The 26,417-nt window shown below is 42.3% G+C and overlaps 1 protein-coding gene across 11 annotated transcripts in view; it reads right to left on the reverse strand.

Moving 5' to 3' along the window:
- NAV2 (neuron navigator 2) overlaps positions 1 to 26,417 on the reverse strand; it is a 538,301-nt gene that overhangs the window by 126,731 nt on the left and 385,153 nt on the right. For 5 of the 11 annotated variants that reach the window (XM_088668311.1, XM_088668306.1, XM_088668294.1 and 2 more), the window contains 4 exons: positions 24,432 to 24,504; positions 20,338 to 20,644; positions 14,040 to 14,108; positions 9,051 to 9,205 (listed from right to left, as the gene is read on the reverse strand). In XM_088668311.1, the coding sequence (XP_088524437.1) occupies positions 9,051 to 9,205; positions 14,040 to 14,108; positions 20,338 to 20,644; positions 24,432 to 24,504 (604 nt within the window). Of the gene's footprint in view, positions 1 to 1,670; positions 2,004 to 9,050; positions 9,206 to 14,039; positions 14,109 to 20,337; positions 20,645 to 24,431; positions 24,505 to 26,417 lie in introns of those variants that run through there. The other 6 variants (XM_060275159.2, XM_035117262.3, XM_088668327.1 and 3 more) reach the window with 2 other exon arrangements.

The raw sequence follows: 26,417 nt of genomic DNA on the forward strand, positions 1-26,417 counted from the left end.
ATTGAAACTTTAGCCTCTTTTATGTTTAAGTAAAAGAACTGGGTATGTTTCAAAATGCCCAAAAAGGGCCAAATTTAGCCTGTTAAAAGAGACATAAGATTAAACAGCATGATTTACGGCCTGCTTGTATCTTGTCCTCTAACTGCATCGGGCCTTGGATTTACTGTGCCCCATGGCACATCTCCAATATAAACAAGCTGTCAAGACTGACTCAGACAAGCCAGTTGTATTCTTAAGATAATGTTAATAAGTCACATCAAATAATAACAGTATAACGGCTGTAAGAAAACTGAAATATCAATAGAAACAATTGAACAAAAAAGGGCAAAATTCACATTCCTGTCTCAGCAGCTTGATTCTAGTGACTATAATGGAGGAAGGAAAACATTAGCCAGCCTCTCCCATCTAATAAATATTTTATAGAATTGTAGAGTTGGAAGGGACCCACAGGGTCATCTAGTCCAACCCCCTGCAATGCAGGAATCTCAGCTAAAGCATCGAACATCAATTTCATTACAGTTTTTCAAAAACTGTCCACCCTCCCAGCTAAACACCATCTTAAATAATAGGTGTCCTTACTGAGACTAGCTATTGAAGGGCAGCATCCAAAAGACTAGTCACAAGACAGCCATCTTCAAATATCTAAAGGTCTGTGACATGGAAGTTGGAACAAGCTTGTTTTCTCCTGCTTTGGAGGCTAGGACGCAAACCAGTGGCCTCAAGTTGCAAGAAAGAAGATTCTGACTAAACATCAGGAAGTACTTTCTGATGGTAAGAGCTGTTCAACAGTGGAACAGGCTCCCTCCAAAGGTGGTGGATTCTCCTTCCTTGGAGGTTTTTAAGCAGAGGTTGGATGGTCACCTGTCATGTATTATCTAGCTGAGATTCCTGCACAGCGGGGGGTTGGGCTAGATGACCCTTGGGATCCCTTCCAACTCTACAATTCAATGGTCCTATAAGAGGGGCTTGTTGTAGTTTCCCCAAAAGAATTTATCTTACTGCAATTGTTCTGCGGCCTGTGTTTTATGCTCAGTTGGGCTAAATGGGACAGAAGCTGGGAATGTAATGATTACAAAAAAGAATCTCAATGTGTGCTTCACAATGAGGAGAGGAACTGAACGCACTAGTTTATAAATATGTCGTCTATGCCATTTTTCTATAAATTGCCATGACCTATTCACTCTACTGTACTTATTATACTGTTCACCTTTTTTAGAGCAGGAGCTTCTGCAGTTATTGGGCTGCAGTGATATCGACTTCTAACTATGATAATGTAATGCTTGCTTAGCACCCTACTGGGATATAGCACTTTAGACAGTTATTTGGCACATGGACACATAAAAGCAAGTCTGCAGCTCTGATATGCACACTGGTGCTGCTGCACAGTTTTACTAGACAGAAACCCAGCATTGGACTCGATGCTGAGCCATAGTTCCAAACTCCATGTTATTGACTGAAAATGCGGAGAGATTTTCAGTTTCAGTTTAGTTGGCATTATTTTTCAGCTTGAGTTTTTACTGCTTTGTGATACTAAACATGCATTTCTGTGGCTGCAAAACCTTATAAATAAAATGCAAAAATATTAATACTAAAAGCAAGCATTTAGGAAGCAGAATCCCATTAAAAACAGAAAGCATGATGAAATTTTTATAATAAGATGAAAAACTTACCATAGCACTTTAAGAAGTAAACACCGAGAAATACCAAGGTAAATCGCCCACCGTTTTCCAAGTGTATGAAACAGTAAAGCATTCATCCTTTCATCATGAAGGTAGCTAAACATATTTAACTTACTGCTTTGGAGTGTTTGAGTCAAACTATTTCACTCTATATTTGCTGCTGCTAGTTTCCCTCTGCATGCACTAATGCAGTATTCACCAACAACTAAAACAATCTCTACCAAAAACCTCTACTTAGTTTTGACAACTGAGCAAACTGCTGTTAATCCCATTCAGTTTCTGAAAATTTATCACCATTCCCCTCTCGCCCCTCCTCCCTTGTCCAGCTAACACACTTGGCTTCAGTGCTACAGGGAATTTGGCACAGTCCAAAATCAATTTCACTGATGATCTGGCAGTTGTCCAGAAAGGGTCACTGGCTTTTCAAGATCAATTAAAGTATCTCAGAGTTCTCATTGGCAAATGACAATAATGTGCACAGTTCACAAGAGAGACCAGCAGAGATATCTGTTTCCACAGTTATACTTTTCTTGCATATAAAGGTAAAGGGACCCCTGACCATTAGGTCCAGTTGTGACCGATTCTGGGGTTGCGCGCTCATCTCGCATTATTGGCCGAGGGAGCCAGTGTACAGCTTCCAGGTCATGTGGCCAGCATGACAAAGCCGCTTCTGGCAAACCAGAGCAGCACATGGAAACGCCATTTACCTTCCCGCTGTAGCGGTTCCTATTTATCTACTTGCATTCTGACATGCTTTCGAACTGCTAGGTTGGCAGGAGCTGGGACCAAGCAACGGGAGCTCACCCCGTCACAGGGATTCGAACCGCCAACCTTCTGATCAGCAAGCCCTAGGCTCAGTGGTTCAACCACAGCGCCACCTGGGTCCCCTTGCATATATCAGATGCAAATTTATTTATAGTGGTTAAGGACACCAAAAAACCTTTCTGGATATACCTGTAATGAAGCTGGTTAATAGTACTTTCGCCAATGAATATATAGATTAGCTAAGAAATATTGACGAAACAAATACTGATGAAGCAAATAAAAGCAAAGTTTTTATTCACAAATTTAATAAGGAAAAAGAAGAAAATAATTAAAATGAAGAAAAAGACAGATGAGAAGCCCCTCCCAATATAATAATAATATACAAAAGTACTAATAATAATACTGTATCTCCAGTGTGAACTGATGGTGGTCTACTGTTATTATTGATTAAAGAAACTTTAAATAAATATATCCAGAAGATTGTCACACACACACACACACACACACACACACACACACACACACACACACACACTGCCCATCTGGCTGGGTTTCCCCAGCCACTCTGGGCAGCTTCCAACAAAATATTAAAAATACAATAAATCATCAAACATTAAAAACTTCCCTAAACAGGACTGCCTTCAGATGTCTTCTAAAAGTCAGATCGTTGTTTATTTCCTTGATACCTGATGGGAGGGCATTCCACAGAGTTTTGGCTAGTCTCCATGGTAGGAAGTTTCACTGAAATTGTGAACTGAAATTATTTTTAATGAATTCTATCTGTACATGGGTGCCATCATCAAATACCAGGAAACCAGGTTTTCTATCCAATATTCAAATATACTTTTAATAGAACCTCACAGAAACAATTACTTCTTTTTTACTGACATTTAATGAATGCTGTACTCATAAGCGAGTGAACATTTTTAGTATGTAACAGAATAATGGTCACCTCTGTTTTTATTAAATATACCACACATCCTACATTAACATTTAATTCTTACTGAAATGAAAATGATTTTTGGTTTCATCTGCATTTCTGCTGCCACCTGCAGGATTATTTTCAAGTCCGTATTTCATAACAAAGTGAAGCATTTCAAACAAAATAGTGTTCCTTTGTTACAGAGCACTGCACAGGCTTGTTAAAACAGATTTACAGAGCATAGCTTTGTGGTCAAGTAAAGGTTGGGGCACAACCAAGACAACCAAACAATGCAGTTAAGCAACTGCATCGACCAGTCAGAACAAGCTCATAGCACTGAAGTTTGCTAGTCCATATGAACAAGACATTTGAGCCCTGCTGTTTTTCTTAGCTGCTTCTTGCAATTCAAACTATAAAAGAAACATCCATTTTTCATGGGAATAATCCTCTGGATACTGAACATGGATTGGAACAACTGTACTGTTATTTAAATGACAATATATAATGAGAAATATCTAAAGGGATATGAAATGCAAAGTGACTCAGAAATATATGGACCTCAAGGGACAAACCGCAGACTGATGAATGAAAAGGCTTGTGCATAGATAGTGTGCATGTTTGTTTAGACTGCACAGAAATGTCTCAAGTAATTAAGAAGAATCCAACAATGACCTTGTCCAGAGGGCATATGTTTCTTATGCTGTAGTTTATTCACAGTCTGTCTTGTAAAAGAGAAAAACCAGACAGGGGGTACATTTGGATAAGCAATGGGTAAGTGACAGTGACAATTCAGATGTGAATTACAAGGTTTTAATCACACAGAAGCGAGTGGGTGACATCAGAAATCACAACCTTGAATGCTTCATCACTTTCTTTGTAACCTTAAGTTATAATTACAGCTCTACTCAGCTGCTTGATCATTAAAAAGCAAACAAACCCAACCCTTCACCAGGCCAAGTAGTGCAACAATTCACATCAAAATGCAGTGTCTAAACTGTGGATTGCTAATTAAAATGTTATTGAGCACAGTGAAAATGATCAGAAAAAAAATTAAACTAAGAAAAGTTAAGGCATAATTATGCTGTGGAAGGAATTTTCACTTTCAATTTCTATTCATAGAGGTCTGTGCTTTAACACAAGGAGTTATGAAATAACATGCGGAGCACACAGGACACCAGTGGAGCTTTTCTTCTAGGTAGATTTCAATTTCTGATAAATGTTAGCGATGCTGTGTTATCAAGGCCACTGGTATTACCATGTTTAAATAGATGTCCTTTACGATACGTAAAGGGGCTTGAGATACAGTATAGTCTTTTCAATTTATTTGCACAATTTTAGGTCATTTGTACCTTTTAAAAAAATGCTTGGGCTGATGGAGCATTCAGCCTATGCCTGCCATTCTCCTTCGGAGGGCGGTGCCCCAATAGTCTTAGTGGATCAACTTCCACTGATTACATGCACCTTGTATATATTCAGAGTGTAGTGGAGTTCTTACTTTGTGCTTTATTTCTTCTCCAACTTCCTAGTATTTATAACTTTTATTTTATCATTACTAAATTACTTTATCTGAAATACGGTATTACTGTGTCTGGGGAGGGGGGGAATGGAAAGACTTGAAGACTGTGGTTGCCTACTTCACACAGCTATATTTGTGATTGTTACACTTTTATCAGCATCTTGAAAATATTGTGCAGCTCATATGAAATTGACCACTTCTAGAAAACAAGAGGAAGGCTTCTCTGTGTAAAGGAGGCATTATTGAATATGGCATGTGGCTTTGGCAGAAAACCTAACTTGGAGCTGTAGGATGGCAAGAGGCGAAGAGGACACATTTTCTGAAATATGGTTTACGTTTACTGCGTACGTTAACTTCAGTGGCAATGTGCCATGGCCCCCAGCCTCTCAGGTGTATTTTTGGATGGATTCGCTCGTGAGATAAATTACTGTTAGTGCTAACCTGCTATGGACTATATCGCTCCTTACCTGCTTTTCCTGCAGGCAAAAAACTGCAGACATGTACTATTTGTTTACTGTTTCTGTTTGTTGTTAAAAGTCAGTAACATTTTTTTTAAAGGAAGAACATGTTGCTATGAGCTAAAGAATGGTAAAAGGTAACAAAATGGGACATAATCTAATCATGCGCTTCCCAGTATTTTTGAATGCACAAATATTTATAGACTTCATCAAGTACGACTAACAAGCTTTTGCTGATCATATGTGAATATGCAGCTCAGGTACACATTTTGAAAATATAATGATGTACAGAGAGAAAACACACCATATGGTAAAAGTTACTTACGATATGCAAGTACATGAAAACTGCAGCTGCGTCTTAAATAAAACCAACCATGTTACATATACAGTAGTGGCATACCGAAACAATGGGGGACCTGTGGCCCTCCAAGTGTTGTTCAACTCCAACTTCCATCAGCCCTAGCCATCATGGACAATGGTCAAGGATGACGGGACTTGCAGTCCAAAAAGTCTTTGGAGGGTCTTGGCTTCCCCCATTCCTGAGCTAAAGTATCAAATGTATACAGTATTTTAGTCTCTGGAGAAGTTATATCGGTCTCTCTCACTAGGGGGCAGCAACATTTCAAACAGGTATGTTTTTCTCACTTTCCTCTACACCATCTTTTCTACATATGGCCACCAGATGCAGGCAGTAGCTGATTTTTGCCAAGCATCCAGTGACAGAACACCAGTCAACAACTCTTTATCTAACCACTTTTTTAAAAAAGTACATGCGGAGATGAAAGAGCCATTTGCCTGCCAGCCAGTCACATCATAGTATTCCAAGTTGCTCACGGCAGTTCACATGGGGATTTTTATCCTCACAACATGCCTAGAATGTAAGTTAAGCTTCCAGATCATGATGAGGCCAAAGTCACCAAGGGAGTTTCATGGCTGAGCAGGCATTAGCCTAATACTATAACCCTATGTGAGCAGGCCCCACTGAATTCATTAGGATGTCAGCATGGGCATAGTTAGGATTTTTGTGGGGTTTTTGGCTTTTGCTATGGGGTGGGCAGAGCATCAGATTTGTATTGATTTGTATTGATGTTTATTGATTGGGGGGCAGCTGTCCCCCCTGCCTCCCCCTGGCTACGTCCATGTATGTCAGATACTCTGCCCACCATATCTCATTGGTACTCATGTACTGCTGATGATTTGAAGCTCCTCCAAGGATTACAAGACAAAGAAGCAGCATCCCAAATACAAACAGCCAGATAATTGCAGAACTGTAATTGTCAAATGGGAAAGAAAACCTGGCCCTGATAACATTCAAGCAGAGTGAAGTTATGAATAGAGACAGCCCAGCGTTGTGTGGAAAAGACAAGTTTTTACATATCCTTCAACTCTTGCTGAAGGTTTTTTAAAAATATGTTTAGCTCTTCTACTTTATTGTCCATTCTTAGTTTTACTTGACCTTAGTTTGTAGCTTGTTTTAATTATGCTGCTTCACATTTATTAGACTACTCTGTTGTTGTTGTTGTTGTTGTTGTTGTTGTTTTCCAGTTTGCCTTTTGTGTGTAAGTGGACCTGAGATTTTTTAAATTTTATTCAGTGGCCTATGAATATTGCAAATTTAGACAACCACACACTTTGGGTGCACTTTTAAAATACTTTTATACTATAGATCCAGGCACAGCAATCCAAAGCCCCAGCCAGGAGACATTGGATGGAATGGGATGGCAGATTCACTGCCAAATCAGATTAATTTGAAACCAGGTAACAGCCAGGCAGGTGGTAGTAGTGGTAGGAGGAGGTTACTTTATCTTTATTGCTGTACTTGCTCCGGGCTGCCTGGCTTTCACTGAGCAGAGGAAGCCCCCACAGGGCCAAAGGAATACCTTTTCCTGTTCATAAACCCCCAGACTGAGGGCTAGTGCTGTACTGTAAGACACTAGATCAGGTTCCAAATATCTTATCAAGTTATTTAAGTTTGATGAAACAACCATTTGTGGGGTGTGTGTGTGTCTGTGTGTGGCCATATTCTCTTAGGAAAACACTGTATTTGGCATTCATGATGAACTGCCTCATTTCTCTGTAACATTTATAAAGCTATAGCACATCTTCAGCTATCTAGCCTGTATCCAATGATCCTTGAAATTAAATTTTAATCATGTACATTTGGTACTCTTTACCCTTGCTGTAGAAAGTGGAGGAGAGGAGAGGAGAGGAGAGGGTGGGAGGCAACAGGCTTATTTGTCATAGAAAAAGTTTGAGGATGACTCCACTGGTTATTTTTCTATTCCTGTTAATCAGATAGATAGATAGATAGATAGATAGATAGATAGATAGATAGATAGAGTAATTTATTTTTTACTTCTCATTTGCCTCCATTTAAAAAAAAACAAAGCAAAAATCACAGGGCAATAGGATTCATTGGCCTGATTTGCGGGCACATATATGCTGATGAGGAAGGTTGTTTAACAGTAAGGAGATTTACTTCAATTATGCTGAACCACAAATAAATACAAATAAATACACTTTGTGGCTGCAGTCGCCAGCTGGTTTTAAATGGTAAATGCTATACACATACCATTCAATTTATCTTTTTCTCTAGCGGCTAAGGAGAACTATGGTACAGAACAGGGTTCAGATAGTCAGCAGGAGTAAGAGTAGGAGAGATTCATTTGCAGGTGCTTGAATGTCATCTACAAATAACATTCTAGTAATTGGAGAGTGACCTTCCTCCTTCTTTCAGCACAAGAAGTAGAGATTAAGCATGAATGCATGCAGCATGGCTCTGTTTTCTGATAGCAGAGGAGCAATATGAAACAGAAAAGCAGCAGTGGGTGGGTGATGGTGTGCTTAATCCTTTCCCCAACCAACATGTTTCTGCTCCATATTCATGCTGGAACTGCATTTCCTTCTGAGACCCCAAGCATGTATTCATCCCTGCAAATGTTTCTTTGGAAATCTGCTGTGGTGCTGGGAGGTTCTTGGAAGAAATTATTTGGAGTGGAGAAGTGCTATAATGGATCACAAGCAGAAAGCAGACACAAGCATAGCACACTGTTTCAAAGTGCCCACAAAATAGATGGCAAGCTTCATGAGGGGAAGGGAGGACAACTAAGCTGAAATTCCTTGATACAGCAAACAACTTGACTAGATAGCCAAATCCAACCATCAACTTCCTCTGATTTTGGGGTCAATATTTCCTGTTTATTGAAGACACTCTTTTTCTGACCTCCAAGTATTTCTGGAGCCATAGCTGTTCCCTCCCACCACATGGCAACAAATATAAAAATATCAGTGTCAAATATTCAATCCACGCTCACTTCCTAAATGTTATGCATAGTGTTATTTTGTGTCATTTGCTTACATATGAAAATTTATCAAATTTTCTAAGCAGGAAACAAACAAGACCAGAAGACCATCTGAACTCTGCTAGATCCAGAATCACATACTGTACAAAAGTTAAAATAAACCATGTAATTTCTGTGGAGATTCATTAGACTAAGAACTGTATTATGGGAGAGTCTGTGAGAACACTCCAGTCAAAGTTAAGCGCATCTGAAGTTGCATTGATTTCAATAAGACAAATGCACATGTTTTAAATGCTTACTTTTGAATACATCATGCCCTGTATTTCCAACTGTTTTAAAAAGCTAGATAGATATTCTACTTTTGAAGTACAATACAGATCAGAATGACATATACTTCCATTCACATACCTTTCTCATTGCTATTTGATAGAAGGGATGGTGGGCTTGTGGGTTTGGATTTGTCGTAGTTGTTAAAGCTCTGGCTGCGCCGGTTGTTGGCATTAACTGAACCACGAGTTTTTGCTTCGCTGCCTGCAGCTGAAACTCGCGTAGGACCTGGAAGTCTGTTTTCAAGGTTAAAAAAAAGAAGAATAAGCAAATGTTTCCCTAAAGCACATGAATGAATTCAAGTTAAACACAGTCAAATTGGAGGAATGTTTACCTCCCATAAAAGGCAACTTGCCCAGTGAAGAGCTCTGTGTGTGCCCTTCTGTTTACATGGAGCTCCAATGAAAGGACTTTCCTGGTTACTTTAGTGGAGAAAGCAGTTCTGTGCACGCAAATAATCTGTCCATGGAACCTGAGCATTGAGTCAATGGAACTTGAGCTCTTGAGTATTGGAGCTACCACTAAAATGTAGCCCAGAATTACTAGGTATTCAATCTATGTCATTTTGTAATCTTGACTAACTGCAAATAATTTTTGAAAAGTTATGCTATAAGGTTGCCTCAGTGGATTCAGTTATCTTAGTGGATTCAGGTGACAGTCAATTTCCAGTTGATCTTAACGCCCACTGCCTAGTTGATTTTAATGCCCCCCAAAGGTGACCATCTTAGACTTGGTGATTCCCAGTTGGAATAGTGTGCCTAACTGAATGTTGCAGAGGTCATCTCCTTATGAAAATGCTTGATACATTAATTGGAAACATTTTTTCTTAGCTGAATTTCACAAACTCTGAGATGTCAAAATAAACCGTTAGCCTGTATGGGTCTTGATACACTGGCTGTAACATTGCACATGGCTGCATTGCCTTAAATCACATTGGGTGATATCCAGTTGTGCCCATTGCTAGTGGAGCAGACTTTTGCTCATGCAGTGAGATGTATCCGATTCCCAAAAGGCTCTCTGAGTCTGCACCCACCAATTCTGTTTGAGAGGGTTAGGAGATCCCCTGGTCCATATTTGGGGAAATGTGTAGGCTGCAGGAGGAAGGAGAGGAAGGGGAAACCAGCTTGTACCCCACTGGATATAACCCATTGATTTCTACCAGGTATATAACCACTATATTACTATATACAATTCAGAGAATCAAATCCTTGCATAAGCCCATTGAAACATGAGCTAGCAAGGTTCTTTTAGCTAGCAATATGCATTCCATCCCAAAGGTCCAGAGCAGAGTTTCCATGCAGGGCCCCAGATTGTAGCCATGCAGCATAATCCGAAACCTCTCAATTCAGAAATCAGTACACTTAGAATTTCTGCCTTATTTTTGAAGTGGTCATTTGATCAAATATGTACAGTGCAGTAAAATGCAAAATGAAAAACAGTGCACTACATGGAATGTTGCAGAATCTTTTGAACATAATACTGTGTGGTGGTCCTTTTCATTCTAAGGCTTTAAAAATAAAAATAGCTCACTTTGGTACAATCTGCCTAGATTTTCCCCCACCCTACAACAGCCCATCATACAGGTTTTTATCACAAGGGCTTGTGCAGAAGTTAGAATGATAGAATCATAGAGTTGTAAGAGACCACAAGGGCAACCCAGTCCAACCCCCTGCCAAGCAGGAAACATCATCAAAGCATTCCTGACAGATGGCTGTCAAGTCTCTGCTTAAAGACCTCCAAAGAAGGAGACTCCACCACACTCCTTGGCAGCAAATTCCACTGTCGAACAGCTCCTACTGTCAGGAAGTTCTTCCTAATGTTTAGGTGGAATCTTCTTTCTTGTAGCTTGAATCCATTGCTCCGTGTCCGCTTCTCTGGAGCAGCAGAAAACAACCTTTCTCCCTCCTCTATATGATATCCTTTTATATATATTTGAACATGGCTATCATATCACCCTTTAACCTTCTCTTCTCCAGGCTAAACATACCCAGCTCCCTAAGCCGTTCCTCATAAGGCATCATTTCCAGACCTTTGACCATTTTGATTGCCCTACTCTGGACACGTTCCAGCTTGTCAGTATCCTTCTTGAACTGTGGTGCCCAGAACTGGACACAGTACTCCAGGTGAGGTCTGACCAGAGCAGAATACAGTGGTACTATTACTTCCCTTGATCTAGATGCTATACTCCTATTGATGCAGCCCAGAATTGCATTGGCTTTTTAAGCTGCTGCATCACACTGTTGACTCATGTCAAGTTTGTGGTCTACCAAGACTCCTAGATCCTTTTCACATGTACTGCTCTCAAGCCAGGTGTCACCCATCCTGTATTTGTGCCTTTTATTTATTTTCTTTTGCCCAAGTGTAGTACTTTACATTTCTCCCTGTTAAAATTCATCTTGTTTGCTTTGGCCCAGTTGTCTAATCTGTTAAGGTCATTTTGAAGTGTGATCATGTCCTCTGGGGTATTAGCCACCCCTCCCAATTTGGTGTCATCTGCAAACTTGATCAGGATGCCCTCGAGCCCATCATCTGAGTCATTGATAAAGATGTTGAATAAGACTGGGCCCAAGACAGAACCCTGTGGCACCCCCTAGTCACTTCTCTCCATGATGAAGAGGAGCCAGTGGCCAATGGCTTTAATTTATAGTAGCAAATCATTTACCCCAGTGTTTTCATGAATTATAATATTATTCAATAGCTTACTTTTTTCCCTTTACTTGCTCAATAAAAGAACTCAAAAAATAAACCATAAAACCAATAGGCTAAAACCAATTGCAGAACTGATTCGTATACAGTTTCCTAAAGGCAGAATTCCCATCTGATTAGCAACATTACAAACCTTTGGTACCTGAATGGCACTTTTAGAGCTGGGAAGAAAAGAGGATTAGTGATTTATTCCCAACAAATTCATAAGATTGATCAGAAGGAGGATAGATGAGGAGAAGAAAAGAAGCACACAAGTCGCAGCAGATGCATGCACATGCTTTCAAAGCTTAAAGTTGGCAAGTCTGCACGCAACCCATTTAGTTCCACATCACCACAGACCACTAAAACATAGAACTGTGTAAAGTTTGCTTCCTTGCTTTCCCAAAGGCAGACTCTTCTGCTCTCAAGTGCATGTGAAATAAACGTAGAAAACCAAAGCTAGAGGAATGCTAGAAAGTTTCACATAGCAGTTGCCACAAAGAGACAAACAAACAGCCCCGGATACAGAAGCAGCCCACAGAAAGGCTACAGAGCACAGAGGAACCCAGGGGGAAAGGCTAGGGAAAATAAGGTTCTTTTTCACTTTCCATGCTTTTGTGTGGGATCTGACATTGACATGGCAATGACATTCATGCAGAGCTCATGCTGGTTGAAAGGTATAGAGAAAAGGTGTTGAAGCATAATCTTTTTACACAAAAAGGACATTTCCCCCTAGTCTTTATCTTCCCCCATGGCTTCTAGCATATTTGTTTGTCTTTCTAAAACAAAACATATAAAGTGTTCTCTCACCAGGAGAACCCAGACATGGACAGTCTCTGATGGCTGTCTGACTATGTGCAGATAGGCAATTAAGTATGTCGACAGAGGACAAGATGGTTGGACAGTGTTCTCGAAGCTACCAACATGAGTCTGACCAAACTGCGGGAGGCAGTGGAAGACAGGAGTGCCTGGTGTGCTCTGGGCCATGGGGTCACGAAGAGTCGGACACGACTAAATGACTACACAGCAACAAATCCTGCATGGACTCATGTCTTGTCCAGTTGCTCTCTAAAACTGTGAAAGAATTTGGTGATTGAAATGCTGAAATAGGTGAAAAAGCATGAATTAGTAAATAATTGAGATGAAGAAAGATTAAAAATCAATGAAGGAGAGGGGCTCCTATACTAGTACCAAAGAAAAATGACAGAACAAAGAATGATTTAGAATAAAGGAATCTAAATCACAAAGTAAAAATAATATAGTATAGTTTGTGCACAAAACAGGATAAGCCGTGGTGCCTTATAGAGAGAGAACTGTTAGGGGTATTTCTAATGCCACATAGCATGGTAAAAGTAGCATTCATCTCAAGAAAACCTATGATGAATATCACAGGTATTAGTAAAGATTAAAGCTGCATTTTTTGAAGTGCTGCAGTGAGGTGCTTGTAGGAGTCAGAATGCATGTCAAGCTGTGGCTTAGAGAAAACAAATGGGCTGAAACACCTATTATTCATTCTCAGAGAGATTAGATGTTCCTCAGTACAGGACACTGAGGAATCCAGAATAGAGATGACACACCTATCTACACTGCTGTGTTATATCATCTGGCAGTAGTCATACTCATTACTCTTTTTCACCCATGAGAAAATAAGTTGGACCTTACAAGCATAATCTATAAACAGAAATTAACAAGGGGAAGGGGGAGAGTGTTCAAACACATTCACGTATTTATTTTTCCAAGATGGAAAATTCACAGGAATTGAGCCCCCTTCACACGTGAATTGCCGGAAGGGAATATAATGCAGTTAACCACAGAACGCACTACATTGTTGCCCCAACCTAAGATGTCAACGTACGGCGTGGACAACTGAACCTGCCAATGTTCATGCATTAGCTTCCTGGTGTTCAGCACTCAGATCACATGGAAGCCTCCAAACAAATAGTTGCTCATGCATAGGCTTTGTTAGTTCAGTCATCCAGGGACAGGGGCTGCGCAGAATGGTGATCACATGATGCGCTCATCAGGTGATTCACCTATGAAGGGGGCTATTATGCTACTATCATGAATGATTCCAAATATTATTCCAGGTCACCTCTACCGCCTATCCCCCAAACTACTAATATGAATTACAGATTTTAATTGCGAGTCTTTTCAGGACATATACTGATGACATTGTGGTTAAAAACAAAACAAAACATCCTCAGTCCCAAAGACAGGGAGGGGTATGATACAGAATAAAATAGCTCTCTTTGCTTTGGTTTTTTTATTAAATGTTTGGTTTGAAATCAACAGGTAAGCATTGGTAAGGTGAGCCTGAAGACATGCAAACTGGGGTTCTTGCAAGGAGGGTTTTCCATGCTTTGCATTAGAGGAAGAAACGCTAACCTAGAAGCCTTTTTCTGACCGAGAGTGAATCGGATGATTTTGCTTTGAGATGAGTCCCTGGGTGATGCACTGCACAACAAGAAAGAAAGAAAAGTGGAAGATGAGAGTGAGTAAAGAAGATCCATTCGCACATGAACCCACTGAGCTGACAAGGGCATGGGGTTGTTGTTTTTTTGGAACAGGATTAATCCAAGTGTTTCAGAAGGGAAAAACAATCCCTCTCAGCCAAATAAAACATTCAGGTGTAGTACCTTTGGATTTATCAAAGCAGCAATAGTAAGAGAGGCAACAGTAGGCATGCAAGCAAATTTACTTCAGGGTCATGTGAATGAACTTTCATAAGCAAATGCTGCCTAAATGCACATTTCTGAAGTTGAAAAATATCTATGGTATGATCTGATGTTCACCATATTGAAGAGCACATTTTGGTCAAGCAGACTTTCCTTTAGTTTGGTTTTTGTTGCGGTGATAAATACCATATTTGACCACATGAGGGTGTGTTCCAATGAAAGCTTTCACCTTGTAAAAGGGATGAAATTATTTATTTTCAAATACCATGAAAAAGATACAAAAAGTAATGGAAGACTCAGGCTTAAATGGTACATTTATAGTTCAACATTTATGATCTCCACATTCAAAATGTATATAAAATATTTATCATCTGGGTTTTAATTCTGAGGAAAACAAGCCAAGATTCAGTGATGGTAATTTTGTTACGAAATGGAAAAAAAAACTATTCAAAAAGTTTTGATTTTTGATTCAGCTATTTTAAGTCTGCTAATAATTTGTAAAGGCTATAAAAGGGTTTTATAGCTCAGTTTAAAATTCGACAGAGATCATATATACTGTTATATTGAAAAATATGCAAACTGTGTGTAATGTATGGATATATTAAGATTTCTATATGAGCACATGCTTTGAAAGTATTATGGAGGGTTATTCTGCAGAGAGGTTATTTCAAATAAACCAGAAAACATTATGTCCCCCAATTCATAAGGGTTGATCAAAAAAACTGAGGTCTGGATCTGATTTAACCACAATCTCTGTACTGGATCACAAGATAAAACAAAAGAGAAAGGGCATCTATTTAAGAGCAGCTTTTGGGGTGTGTGTGCGTGAATTGGCTCAAGGCAAGGATCTGACCAGTATCATTGCCCCCCCAAAAAAGATCCACCTTGCCAGAGCTGCTATTAAAAGATAGGTGCTTGCATTGTGCTTGTTTCTCCTAAACAGTAAAGTTAACAGGAGTGGGGAGGGCAGGGGGAGGATTTCAGTTACGAGATGGCATGTAGGGGAAAGATTAAACCATTCCTCCCTTGAGCCAATTTCCCCCGTGCTGCTTTTACACTTTAAAGGAGATCCAGTCATGGATCTCCCACATCAAATGTATTTTGATTCTACAAGTACCGGTACATTGGTACGCTTTAATAATAATAATAATAATAATAATTTTTATTTATACCCCGCCCTTCCCAGTCAAGACCGGGCTCAGGGCGGCTAACAACAAATAATATCAACACAAATATAAAAGAAACATTTCAGTTAAAACAACAGAATAATACAATGTTAAAATTCAATTTTAAAATTAAAAATCTACGAATAAGATAAAACCATTATAAATAAAACCTTAGGGGAGGGTAACCGTGGGGTCAGACTGCGTCAGTCCGAAGGCCAAACGAAACAGCTCTGTCTTGCAGGCCCTACGAAAAGATGACAAATCCCGCAGGGCCCTAGTCTCCTGGGACAGAGCGTTCCACCAGGTCGGGGCCAGTACTGAGAAGGCCCTGGTCCTGGTCGAGGCCAGCCTAGCCACCTTGTGACTCGGGATCTCCAATATGTTATTATTTGTGGACCGTAATGTCCTCTGTGGGTCATACCGGGAGAGGCGGTCCCGTAGGTACGAGGGTCCTAAGCCGCATAAGGCTTTAAAGGTCAAAACCAGCACCTTGAACCTGATCCTGTACTCCACCGGGAGCCAGTGCAGTTGGTAAAGCACTGGATGAATATGATCCCGCAGCCGGGACCCCGTAAGGAGCCTCGCCGCGGCATTCTGCACCCGCTGGAGTTTCTGGGTCAGTTTCAAGGGCAGCCCCGCGTAGAGCGAATTACAATAATCAAGCCTAGAGGTGACCATCGCATGGATCACTGTGGCTAGATCAGGTTGAGAGAGATAGGGGACCAACTGCTTAATGCGGCGGAGATGGAAAAATGCCACCTTGGCTGTGGTTGCAACCTGTGCCTCCATGGAAAGGGAGGCATCCAAGGTTACCCCCAAGCTCTTGACAGAAGGGGCTGACACTAATTGGGCCCCAGCGAAAGATGGAAGTTGGCCCCCCCGCCCCATGTCATCCCGACCCAGCCAGAGGACCTCTGTCTTCGAAGGATTTAGCTTCAGCCGACTCCCACGTAGCCATCCAGCAACAGCTTCCAGGCACTTGGTCAATGTGTCCGGGGCCGAGGCAGGACGGTCATCCATCAACAGATAAATCTGGGTGTCATCAGCATATTGATGACAACCCAGCCCAAAACTCCGGACAATCTGGGCAAGGGGGCGCATGAAGATATTAAAAAGCATTGGGGAAAGGATTGCACCTTGCGGGACTCCACACACCAAGGAGTGCCGCGGTGACAACCCCCTCCCTAGCGCCACCCTCTGTCCCCGACCTGAGATAAAGGAACGCAGCCATTGTTGGACTGTACCCTGAATCCCCACGTCGGCAAGGCGGTGGTCTAAAAGCTCATAATCGACCATGTCGAAGGCGGCTGACAGATCTAGAAGAATCAGCAGCCCCGACCCGCCTTGATCCAGCTGTTTACGGAGGTCATCTGTTAGGGCGACCAGTGCTGTCTCGGTCCCGTGGCCGGGACGAAAGCCGGACTGGAATGGATCTAAAGCCAATGTTTCATCCAGAAACCTACCGAGCTGTTCGGCAACCGCTCTTTCAATTATCTTACCCAAGTACGGAAGATTTGAAACAGGGCGATAATTGGATAGATCTAGCGGATCTGACGATGCTTTCTTTAAGAGCGGACGCACCACTGCTTCCTTCAACTCCTCTGGGAAAGTCCCTGAACTGAGAGACAAGTTGATAATCTCAACCAGGGGGCCCCGTACCTCGTCTGGACACGCTCTAATCAGCCAGGACGGGCAGGGGTCTAGGGAGCAAGTGGTGGGCCTCCCAGCCTGGAGGAATCTGTCTACATCAGCGGGGAGTATGTGGTCGAAATGGTCCAATACTAAACTCGAAGACAGTCGAGGGGCCTCTAGTTCCGCTATTGTATCAAAATTGGCAGAAAGGTCACGGCGAAGTGTCAAGACTTTCTCCGCAAAAAAGCTCGCAAATGCCTCACAGCTATGGGTCGAATTAGTGCCTAAATTTGACTGATCCTCAAGGGTTGTTAGAGACCTGATTGTTCGAAAAAGTTGTGCCGGGCGAGAGCTAGCGGATGCGATGGAAGCTGAGAAGTAAGACTTCTTTGTGGCTTTCACCGCCATCTCGTAGGTTTTCATAAGCGACCTATAAGATGTTCTTGAGGCTCCGTCGCGAGTATGCCGCCATACTCGCTCAAGCCGTCTGAGGTCCCGCTTCATTTTCCGAAGTTCCTCGGTGAACCAAGGGGCCCGGTTTCGGCGGGGTTGCAGAGGGCGCTTAGGTGCGATCTCATCAATGGCCGCCAAGAGCCGGTTATTCCAGTTCTCGACCAGCTCATTTAACGAGCCACCAGGGGGAGCAGGGTCCCGTAAAGCCTGACGGAATCTATCAGGATCCATCAGCCTTCGCGGACGAGCCCAAATCGGCTCACCACCCAAGTGGGGCAGCGGCGGTAAGTCAATCCTGGCTTTCAGAGCGTAGTGATCAGACCATGGCACTTCCATAATTGGGGACATGATCACATCTATACCTGCACCAAAAATCAAATCCAGCGTGTGGCCTGCTTGGTGTGTGGGACCCAAAACAAACTGGGAGAGCCCTAATGTCGCCATGGAAGACACCAGGTCCGGAACCCGTGAGGAGGGGGTGGCATCAGCATGGATGTTGAAGTCCCCCAAAACCAATAAGTTAGGGAACTCCAAGGCCCAGCCGGCCACCACCTCCAACAGGTCCGACAGGGTGGCTGCTGGTGCGCTGGGTGGTCGGTACACCAGCCAGACAGCCAAGCCCTCCTTGGTGCCCCACACTAGGCCAACACATTCAATGCCGGTGATTGATGGTGATGGCAGAGCCCTGAAAGAGCAATCCTCCCGGATTAACAACGCCACCCCTCCCCCCCGACCCACAGTCCGTGACTGGTGGAGGACGGAGAACCCAGGGGGTGTTATTTCATGTAATGCAACTACTTCACCTTCACGTACCCAGGTCTCCGTCACACAAGCCAGGTCAACCCCCAGTGAGATAAAAAAGTCTCGCATAGTGGCGGTTTTATTGCCTATGGACCTGGCATTGCACAACACCAGTGACGGAGGTGGATAATCCCTGCTCACCCTACCCTCGTCCCTCGGGATGGGGCGTAGATTGGAAGGGATTCGAGCATCACCACATCTCAAAACCCTTCGTCTGTGAAATCTACCCCCACCACCATACCTCCCTCGCCCATCGACAGTGGTGATCCCTAGCCCCGTGTCAGCGTCCTCCCCAAAGGAGTGATGTCCCTTCAATAACAGATCTGCCCTAGGCCCAGTCTCTTGAATAGGAAGGATATAATGATGATATGTAGAATCGGATGGACAGACATCTCCAATAGGTATAAGTATAGCCCCTCCCGCCACATCCCGGATTAAATTAAAGTGCACAGTTTGTCCATCAAGGCACCCGTCCCCTGGGTTCCTGTGTCAGTCTTCTGCCTGAATGGTTTCTAAAGTGCCAAGTTTGTCCACGAAGACTGAACCATTTCCAGGCCTAGGCTGCACCAGTTCAACTTGGTGTGTTGTCAATTTTGGTGTTGAAGGAAGTGTTGGGGGGCCCATTTCTTCCGGGGTCAGGTATTGACATGCCAACCACTCCTCATTAGATAGGGGCTTTGTTTTGTGATTGGCGTAATAATAATCCAAAGGGGCCGGAGGAGCTAGAAGGAAAATATGTTTTCTTAGGGCCGAGAGTTCATCGATCAGTGTATCCTGAGACTGCTGAAGTTGCTCTAGATTGGCCATCAGGCATTGCCCATTCTTTAGAATAAAATCATTTCCTTCCTTGCTAAATGATGTTTGGGGTTTGGGGGGCTTATTCTCATGGAGATGGGTTTTAACAGTGACTGGGTGTGGTGATTTAGGATTATCCTGGAGGCGGGTTTCATTTTTTGTAATGTCTGGCTGTGGTGGCTTTACAAATGGAGTATAGCATTACAAATGGAGTATAGCACATGTAGTTGAATGAATGGAGACTGAAGAATCAGAATATGAACTCTCCAACCAATCATTAGCCTACAACCACATCAAATTTACACATAGCCAATCTAACACAGCTGGGGGGTCATGTGGTTCTGGAAGCAGGATTCGGCACCCGTATCCCAAGGAAAGCTATGTGCACAGGGCTGCTGCAGACACAGTTCCTTCCCGTACCATCCAGGTGCCAGGCTCTGCATGTGGAACCCAGTCAATACCTATCAAGGCATTCAAGCAACATATAGGAGATGGGAATGTGCAGTGCCCCCCCCAACATGCCCACCCAACATGTGCTGCCCTGTCCTGCTACGCTGAGGGAAAGTGTGAGGGGAACTTCTAAGGATACTCAGCTGAACATTTTTAGCAGCCTCCCTGCAGCCAGGAGCCCTGATTATTCAGGCCTGCCCATTGTGTGGAGCCTTCTAACCACAGTCAGTTGAGCATGGTTAGAAGCTCCTTCCTACATTCCTATTTGATGCACGAAGGTCTCCTGTTGTGACACTGGAAGACAGCAAGCCCACTGTCCTTACATGTTCACTCTGAATGCCTGGAGAGGGCTTTAATAAAACAGGAATTGCACAGCCAGCTGTTTAAGAGGAGGAGTGCAGGGACTTGATTGAGCAACGCCTGCTCCCACATCCACACCAAAGTGCTCAGCAGTGTACACTGGCCTTTCTAACTTCTATTTTTAGGATGTTTTCTTTTCCTCCACTTCTATCTGATACATGCATTTTAAAAAATTGACGGACATTCCACATCCATTACCCGGGTGAAAAAGAAATAGAGCTACTGTACTTCATGTTTGCTACAGTACAGTTATTTCCAGGTGCAAGGATTTCGAAGTAAGACGCTATTTTAGCATCCGTGAAACACTTGACATTTTAAAACAAAAAGAAGACCTTGAGAAGGAACACCCACCTGGACTGCATTTCTGGTTGTGCTTTTAACTGAGGATGTGGTGCTTGCTGGGGTTGTTGGCACTGAGACTGGGGTGATGCTGGCACAGATTGTGGTTGCTGCTGCTGCTGTTGTTCTTGTTGGATTTGCTGTTCTTGCAGCCCAAATTGGCACTGGGATGGAGGCCTTACTTGCTGGGGTGATGTGGGAGGTTGCTGGGATGGGTGGGGCTGTGAATCTTGTTTAGGGGGTTGCTGTTGCTGCTGCTTATATCGTGACAGACTGAAGAAAAGGCCTAAGATAGCCTTTAAATTCCCATTCCTGATTTCTGAAAGACAAATCACAAGTCATTTATATCAGCATCCAATGCACTTTATGCATTCAGTAGAGTTGTTTGTTTAAGCCTTAACACTATTCATAGTACTACTGACAGCTCCCTGCAAACCTAATTGCTGTCACAATTGATTAAAACTGGGCATCATCTACTGAGCAAATTAGTTATTTCTCCCCTGCAGAAACTAAATGCAGACAGGGAGCTTAGCACTATGGCAGAGAAGATTTAGTGAGCTAGGCATCCATCAGCACTAAAGTGCACAATGGAACCTGTCATGCCTATGGCAGATCCATTCCTTAATCCAGACCAGGATTCCAGAATGCTCTGGGCTAAACATAGTCTACTTCATTCCAGGACTTCCAGAGAATTCTGTAAGGAAGAATTGTAGTTTGCATGTAACCATAAGAAAAGAACTCTGAAATAAACCTCTTCATCTAGCAAGCATAGTCTGAGTCCAGGTTCTTATTTCTAAGACTCCCAGGCCTCTAAGCACAATATGACCTACTGGAGGGGAGTGGGGAGATATATATTTCACTTTCCTTGGCTCATTCTGAAGACATGTCATTCCCCATGCAAGCACACTTCGGGATCATGGCAAACACTTCTCAATTAAAGAAAAACCAAGAAGAATATACTGCTAGGCTGCATTCACATGACAGTTTATTCCATTTTCATGGCGTTTTGCTAACTCTTAATTTTCACATTATATTTGAGCTTTCACGTGATGCAAAAGCCAGAACAATAGTGGAAATGGAGTGGAGTTGAGAATGCAATGCTAATAACCAATACCAAGATGAAGGTCTACCAGGCCTGCATGTTGAGCACGCTGCTTTATGGAAGTGAGTCGTGGGCAATTTACACCTGCCAGGAGTGATGCCTCAATACCTTTCATATGTGCTGCATCATGAAGAATTTGGGCATCCCATGGCAGGACAGAGTCTCACACAAAGATATGCTCTCCCAAGTCCACATTCGCAGCATGTTTGTACTTAAGTCTCAGCAATGTCTATGCAGGATTGGTCATGCCCATAAAATGGAAGATGGCAGGATCCCCAAGGCTGTGCTCTACAGGGAGCTGGCTTCAGGCACCAGGCACATTGGCAGACCAACTCTGCATTACAAAGATGTCTGCAAATGTGGCATGAAGACTGACAACATTAATCATGCCGTGTAGGAATCCCTTGCAGATGACCTATCAGTGCCCATAGCAGCTTATAGTGGCTGGCCATGTGAAGTGGCTTTTTGTTGCCACAGGGTCAATCAGGATTCCCAATTTGCATGAGCGAAGACTGCATAATTCACATAGCCACCAAACACTTGGGTGGTGAGAGAGGCAAGATCATCCTATTGGTTTAGCATACACGGGGCTGGCTGGTGGGACTCCACAAACCCTCTCATGTGCTTTCAGTGAGGAAGTTCATGTGAACCCACCCTACGGCGTTGTGGCCAGAATAACTAGATGAGTGCCAATTAAGTTCTGATACAATTCATGTCCCTGTAACATGCACATTCAGATAGCGATACAGGTAACACACCCTAAAAATTAAGCCCAAGCCCAACGAATGGCACAGCAAAACATTACTGGACTTTGTAGAGTGCTGGTTTAAAAGTAAGCCATAAACTAGGTTTCAAATAATCGCTACAGATGCATTTCCTGCTAAGTTATCCCAGGAGATGGACTGAGGTAATTCACCTGGCGCTATGCCACTGGACTTTGCACATAGAGGGCACATCAACTTCTTTGTTTTTTGTCGACTAGTACAGTCTGAATTACTTCCTCTTGCTGCTCCCTTCTGTCCTGGGTGTCTGTTTAAATATATACATAGGTTTTGTCGGTGTGAGTTTGTAGCCCAGTCATTTCCATTTTGGCCACAAAAAAGGGTATTTTAAAAAACTGAAAACAAAATATTGCCAGATGTTCTTGGTTTTTTCAGGGCAGGGAGGGTTTCTTTTTTCAGTCTGGTGTTTGGAAGCTTCCATGCTGTGAGGTTTCTGTTGTCTTGGATGCCTTGATCTCCTTTACTTCAGTTTTTTATATTATTTCTCCTCTTCTTTTCCCCTTGTGACACAAACCACTCAAATCACAATTGGGAGCCAAAGAAGCCACAGAGAAAGTTAGCTGAAGAGGCTCAGTACTAAGCAAGGAGGAAGAGGAAGAGGAAGAGGAGGAGGAGGAGGAGGAGGAGGAGGAGGAGAAGGAGGAGAAGAAGAAGAAGAAGAAGAAGAAGAAGAAGAAGAAGAAGAAGAAGAAGAAGAAGAAGAAGAAGAAGAAGAAGAAGAAGAAGAAGAAGAAGAAGAGGCATGGAGGAACAAACTTGCATGTGAAAATGTGCTTTCCTGGCAAGACTTTCATATACGGTAATTTCATATCAACAACTTCAAACATAATGCTTTTCAATGGAGTCACTCAGCTGCGATTCAACACATTTTGATGATGGAAAGGCATGTGTAAACCAGCCCTTAACTGGGAGAAACCCTTTCCTGAAAAATGGGAAAGCTATCATGTCCGTGTACAGGGGAAAACAAAAAATGACTTGTTAAATTTCTGGACTCCTCTTGTTTTGGATTTGAAAGTCATATTTTGTATGTACTTGTCTGCCACTTAGTGCTCTTACTTTAAACATAAATATAATTCAGCCTGAGAGTGGAAGACAGAAAGAAAAAGTATAATTATCCCATTGGCATAAGCAGCTGGGATTCCCTCCATGCTCAGTGTTCTTGTTTAGAGCCAGGAGATTCCATTTTCTGGCAACCGGGATTCTCCTACCAAGGGAATGAGGGAATCTTTCCCATGTCAGACGAGAGTTGATCTGTTGAGCTTCCATTTAAGCATTCTGGCAGCTGACATGTATAAATGTGCTCCCAAAGCAGCAGTGTGAACTCAAAGAAATTGTGGCAGCTTTTGCTGTCAAGGTAAACCTTATCTGCAGGTAAAAATGCATACAAAACTCACACAATCTGTCCTTCACACAAATGACCAAGAATAAAACAGGCTCACCTGTATTTGCAAATCCAACTGCTAATTTTGAGAATAGTGAGGAGGGGTAAGAGAAAGTGTTCAGCGGCAGATTTAACTGACATTTATTGAAGTGGCTAACTCCTGCTTCCGCTTGCAAACATGCAAGTGAAAGTAAAATAGCGACTCAGAGCTGAGATGAACATACAAATAGCTTCTTCACGCAGCCCAATCAAGGATCACCTTTTGTGTGCACAATGACTCTGATGCAAACAAGAGCTTCCCTATTGACCTCATAGCACCAGGAACAGCTCAACATGTCTATTCCAAGTGAATATCAGGAGTGCCCACAGAGCTTGGATAAGAGCCAGACAACATACAGCTTGTTTTTAATTAAGCAGGCATGAAACATACCTAATTCGTGATTATGCCATGAAGGAGTTTGAACAATTACAGTCTGAGCACTGGATTGTTTTATATCAGCACCTTTTAGACATATGACCTCTATGGATAAATTAACCACAAAGCACAATTCATTGCCTGAATCTGGTTTGGCCGACAGTGCACACAAATCAGTCAAAGTCAAAATTGTGTCACCCTTACAAGGATAAACAAGCTAACTTCTATTTATACTTTACACCTAGTATTAGGTGAAACAGATACACTGCTATCTTGAACTCCAATAGACTTGGAAACAGGTTACGATATAAAATATTTATTCGCACTGACGGTGGTTATTATTTTTTGTCATCATCATAATCTGTAAGACTGTCCTGTAGCTCCACTAATCTTGTTGCTATATAAATACTACAAATACGGACTCACCTTCTGCAGACAGTCCCTGTATGTTTATTCCTTTGGCAGCCAAAAAACTCAGGCACGCATCTATATTTTCAATCTTAAAAAGAGAAAAAGAGGGGGAGAGAGAGAGGGAATGAGAGATAAATGAAAATGCATCACTGCACCCTTTTGACTTCGTTCTACTATTCATGTGAAATCAACTTGTCAGGCAGGAGTTCATGTCAAAATCCTCTGCTTAATACTTTACGTTATTATTTATTACAATTATAACCCTCCTTTTCTCCAAGGAGCTACACCAACACGACACCTTCTGAGCAAGCCATAGTGAATTGTTTATGTTTGTGCAGACCACATTACCTTATGCTCTTATCACTCATATAATAGAAAGACAACGCAGACCTGTCCTTAACTTGTATTAGATACCACAGGGAAAATAAACCCCATGGGAAGTGGTTTGTGTGACACAGTTCCACGTGTGGTTCGGGTGGTTCAGGTAACAAAAATCTTTATTTGGGGGGATGTTTTTATGACACGGTTAAGATTGCCTCGACCAAATAGGGATCTCTCTCTCAGACACACATATGCCTGCCAACTGATTTAGAGCCAGTTTGTACCCAGCTGTGCCATGCTACCAGCACAATATTCAAATAGGTCCCAAGGGTAACTTTCCCAATGTTTCTTGTCACTGTCTGCTGAAAATAAACACGGGGCACCATATTTGTTTGATGTGAGGAAAGTTTCTCATTTACCCTTAAGTGGGACAGCTGGCAGAAATTTCCAGTCATGGAGGCAGTAGAATTCAAAAAAGGAAACTAGAGACCTCAACTGGAATCCAGAACATGTTTACTCACATCATTCTCTAGATGGTATGAATAGCAGCTGATTACTGAAGGCGACGGCTGTTTCTCATGGTGAGTCTCTTCTTCATTTAAAATAAAGAGAACTACAATATGTGTTATGCAGAGATTCAAAATATTTTTTACTGTGACTAGACTAGAGCATGGTAGTATTATCACTTTAAACTTCATTTGGCCAGAAAAATCATTGTTGGGGTAACATTCCATTCCTCAGCAATCCTAACGTAAAATTATTTCTCTCTGTCCTCTTATTTAAAGGCACTCCAGCTCCAAGTTCAATTACCACCAGGTATCTAAACAAAAACTGAGATTATTGCTTTTGAGACTAAATAAGAGGTATCCCTCCCCCCAAAAAAAATATCTATGGGTTTTCTAATTTATATGACCTGGTCAAGACACGCAGAAGATAGAAATAGTAGAATCCTGAAGTGATAAAGTGAGCTATGCCAGTTCAGGCTGAAAAGGGGGAGCACCATTTTTAATGTTCCTGCATGGAAACCAACAACCACCCAGAGCAAAAACCAAGACCCTATTATTAATGTTTTTAACCTCCTAGCCTATTCCCATTGTGCTGGATTTCTTTTTGCAGGTGGTTTTTGTTTTCTTAACGCAAGGGACCATTCAGAAATGTGATTGCCTACCTGCAGTTGGTATAATCCATTTTTACCAGGTGGGAATTCTACTACCGAAACCTTATTCTTACCTCATTATGCTGTGTGTGTAAACCAGGCCTATATTATGCAGGAGAAACTTCCGTCCACCTCTAACTGCAAGTAAGGGAACCGGTTTTGAAACCAATCCTCCATATAAAAAGCTCATTGCATATAGTAAAATAGCACACACAATAAAAATGTTTACCCTAATATTATAAAACATTTTAGTATATGACCACAATATGGATTGTTGTTGTTGTTTAGTCGTTTAGTCGTGTCCGACTCTTCGTGACCCCATGGACCATAGCACGCCAGGCACTCCTGTCTTGCACTGCCTCCCGCAGTTTGGTCAAACTCATGTTCGTAGCTTCGAGAACACTGTCCAACCATCTTGTCCTCTGTCGTCCCCTTCTCCTAGTGCCCTCAATCTTTCCCAACATCAGGGTCTTTTCCAAGGATTCTTCTCTTCTCATGAGGTGGCCAAAGTATTGGAGCCTCAG

Source organism: Zootoca vivipara, chromosome 1 (genome assembly GCF_965207765.1).
Source record: "Zootoca vivipara chromosome 1, rZooViv2.hap1.1, whole genome shotgun sequence".
Taxonomy (NCBI): domain Eukaryota; kingdom Metazoa; phylum Chordata; class Lepidosauria; order Squamata; family Lacertidae; genus Zootoca; species Zootoca vivipara.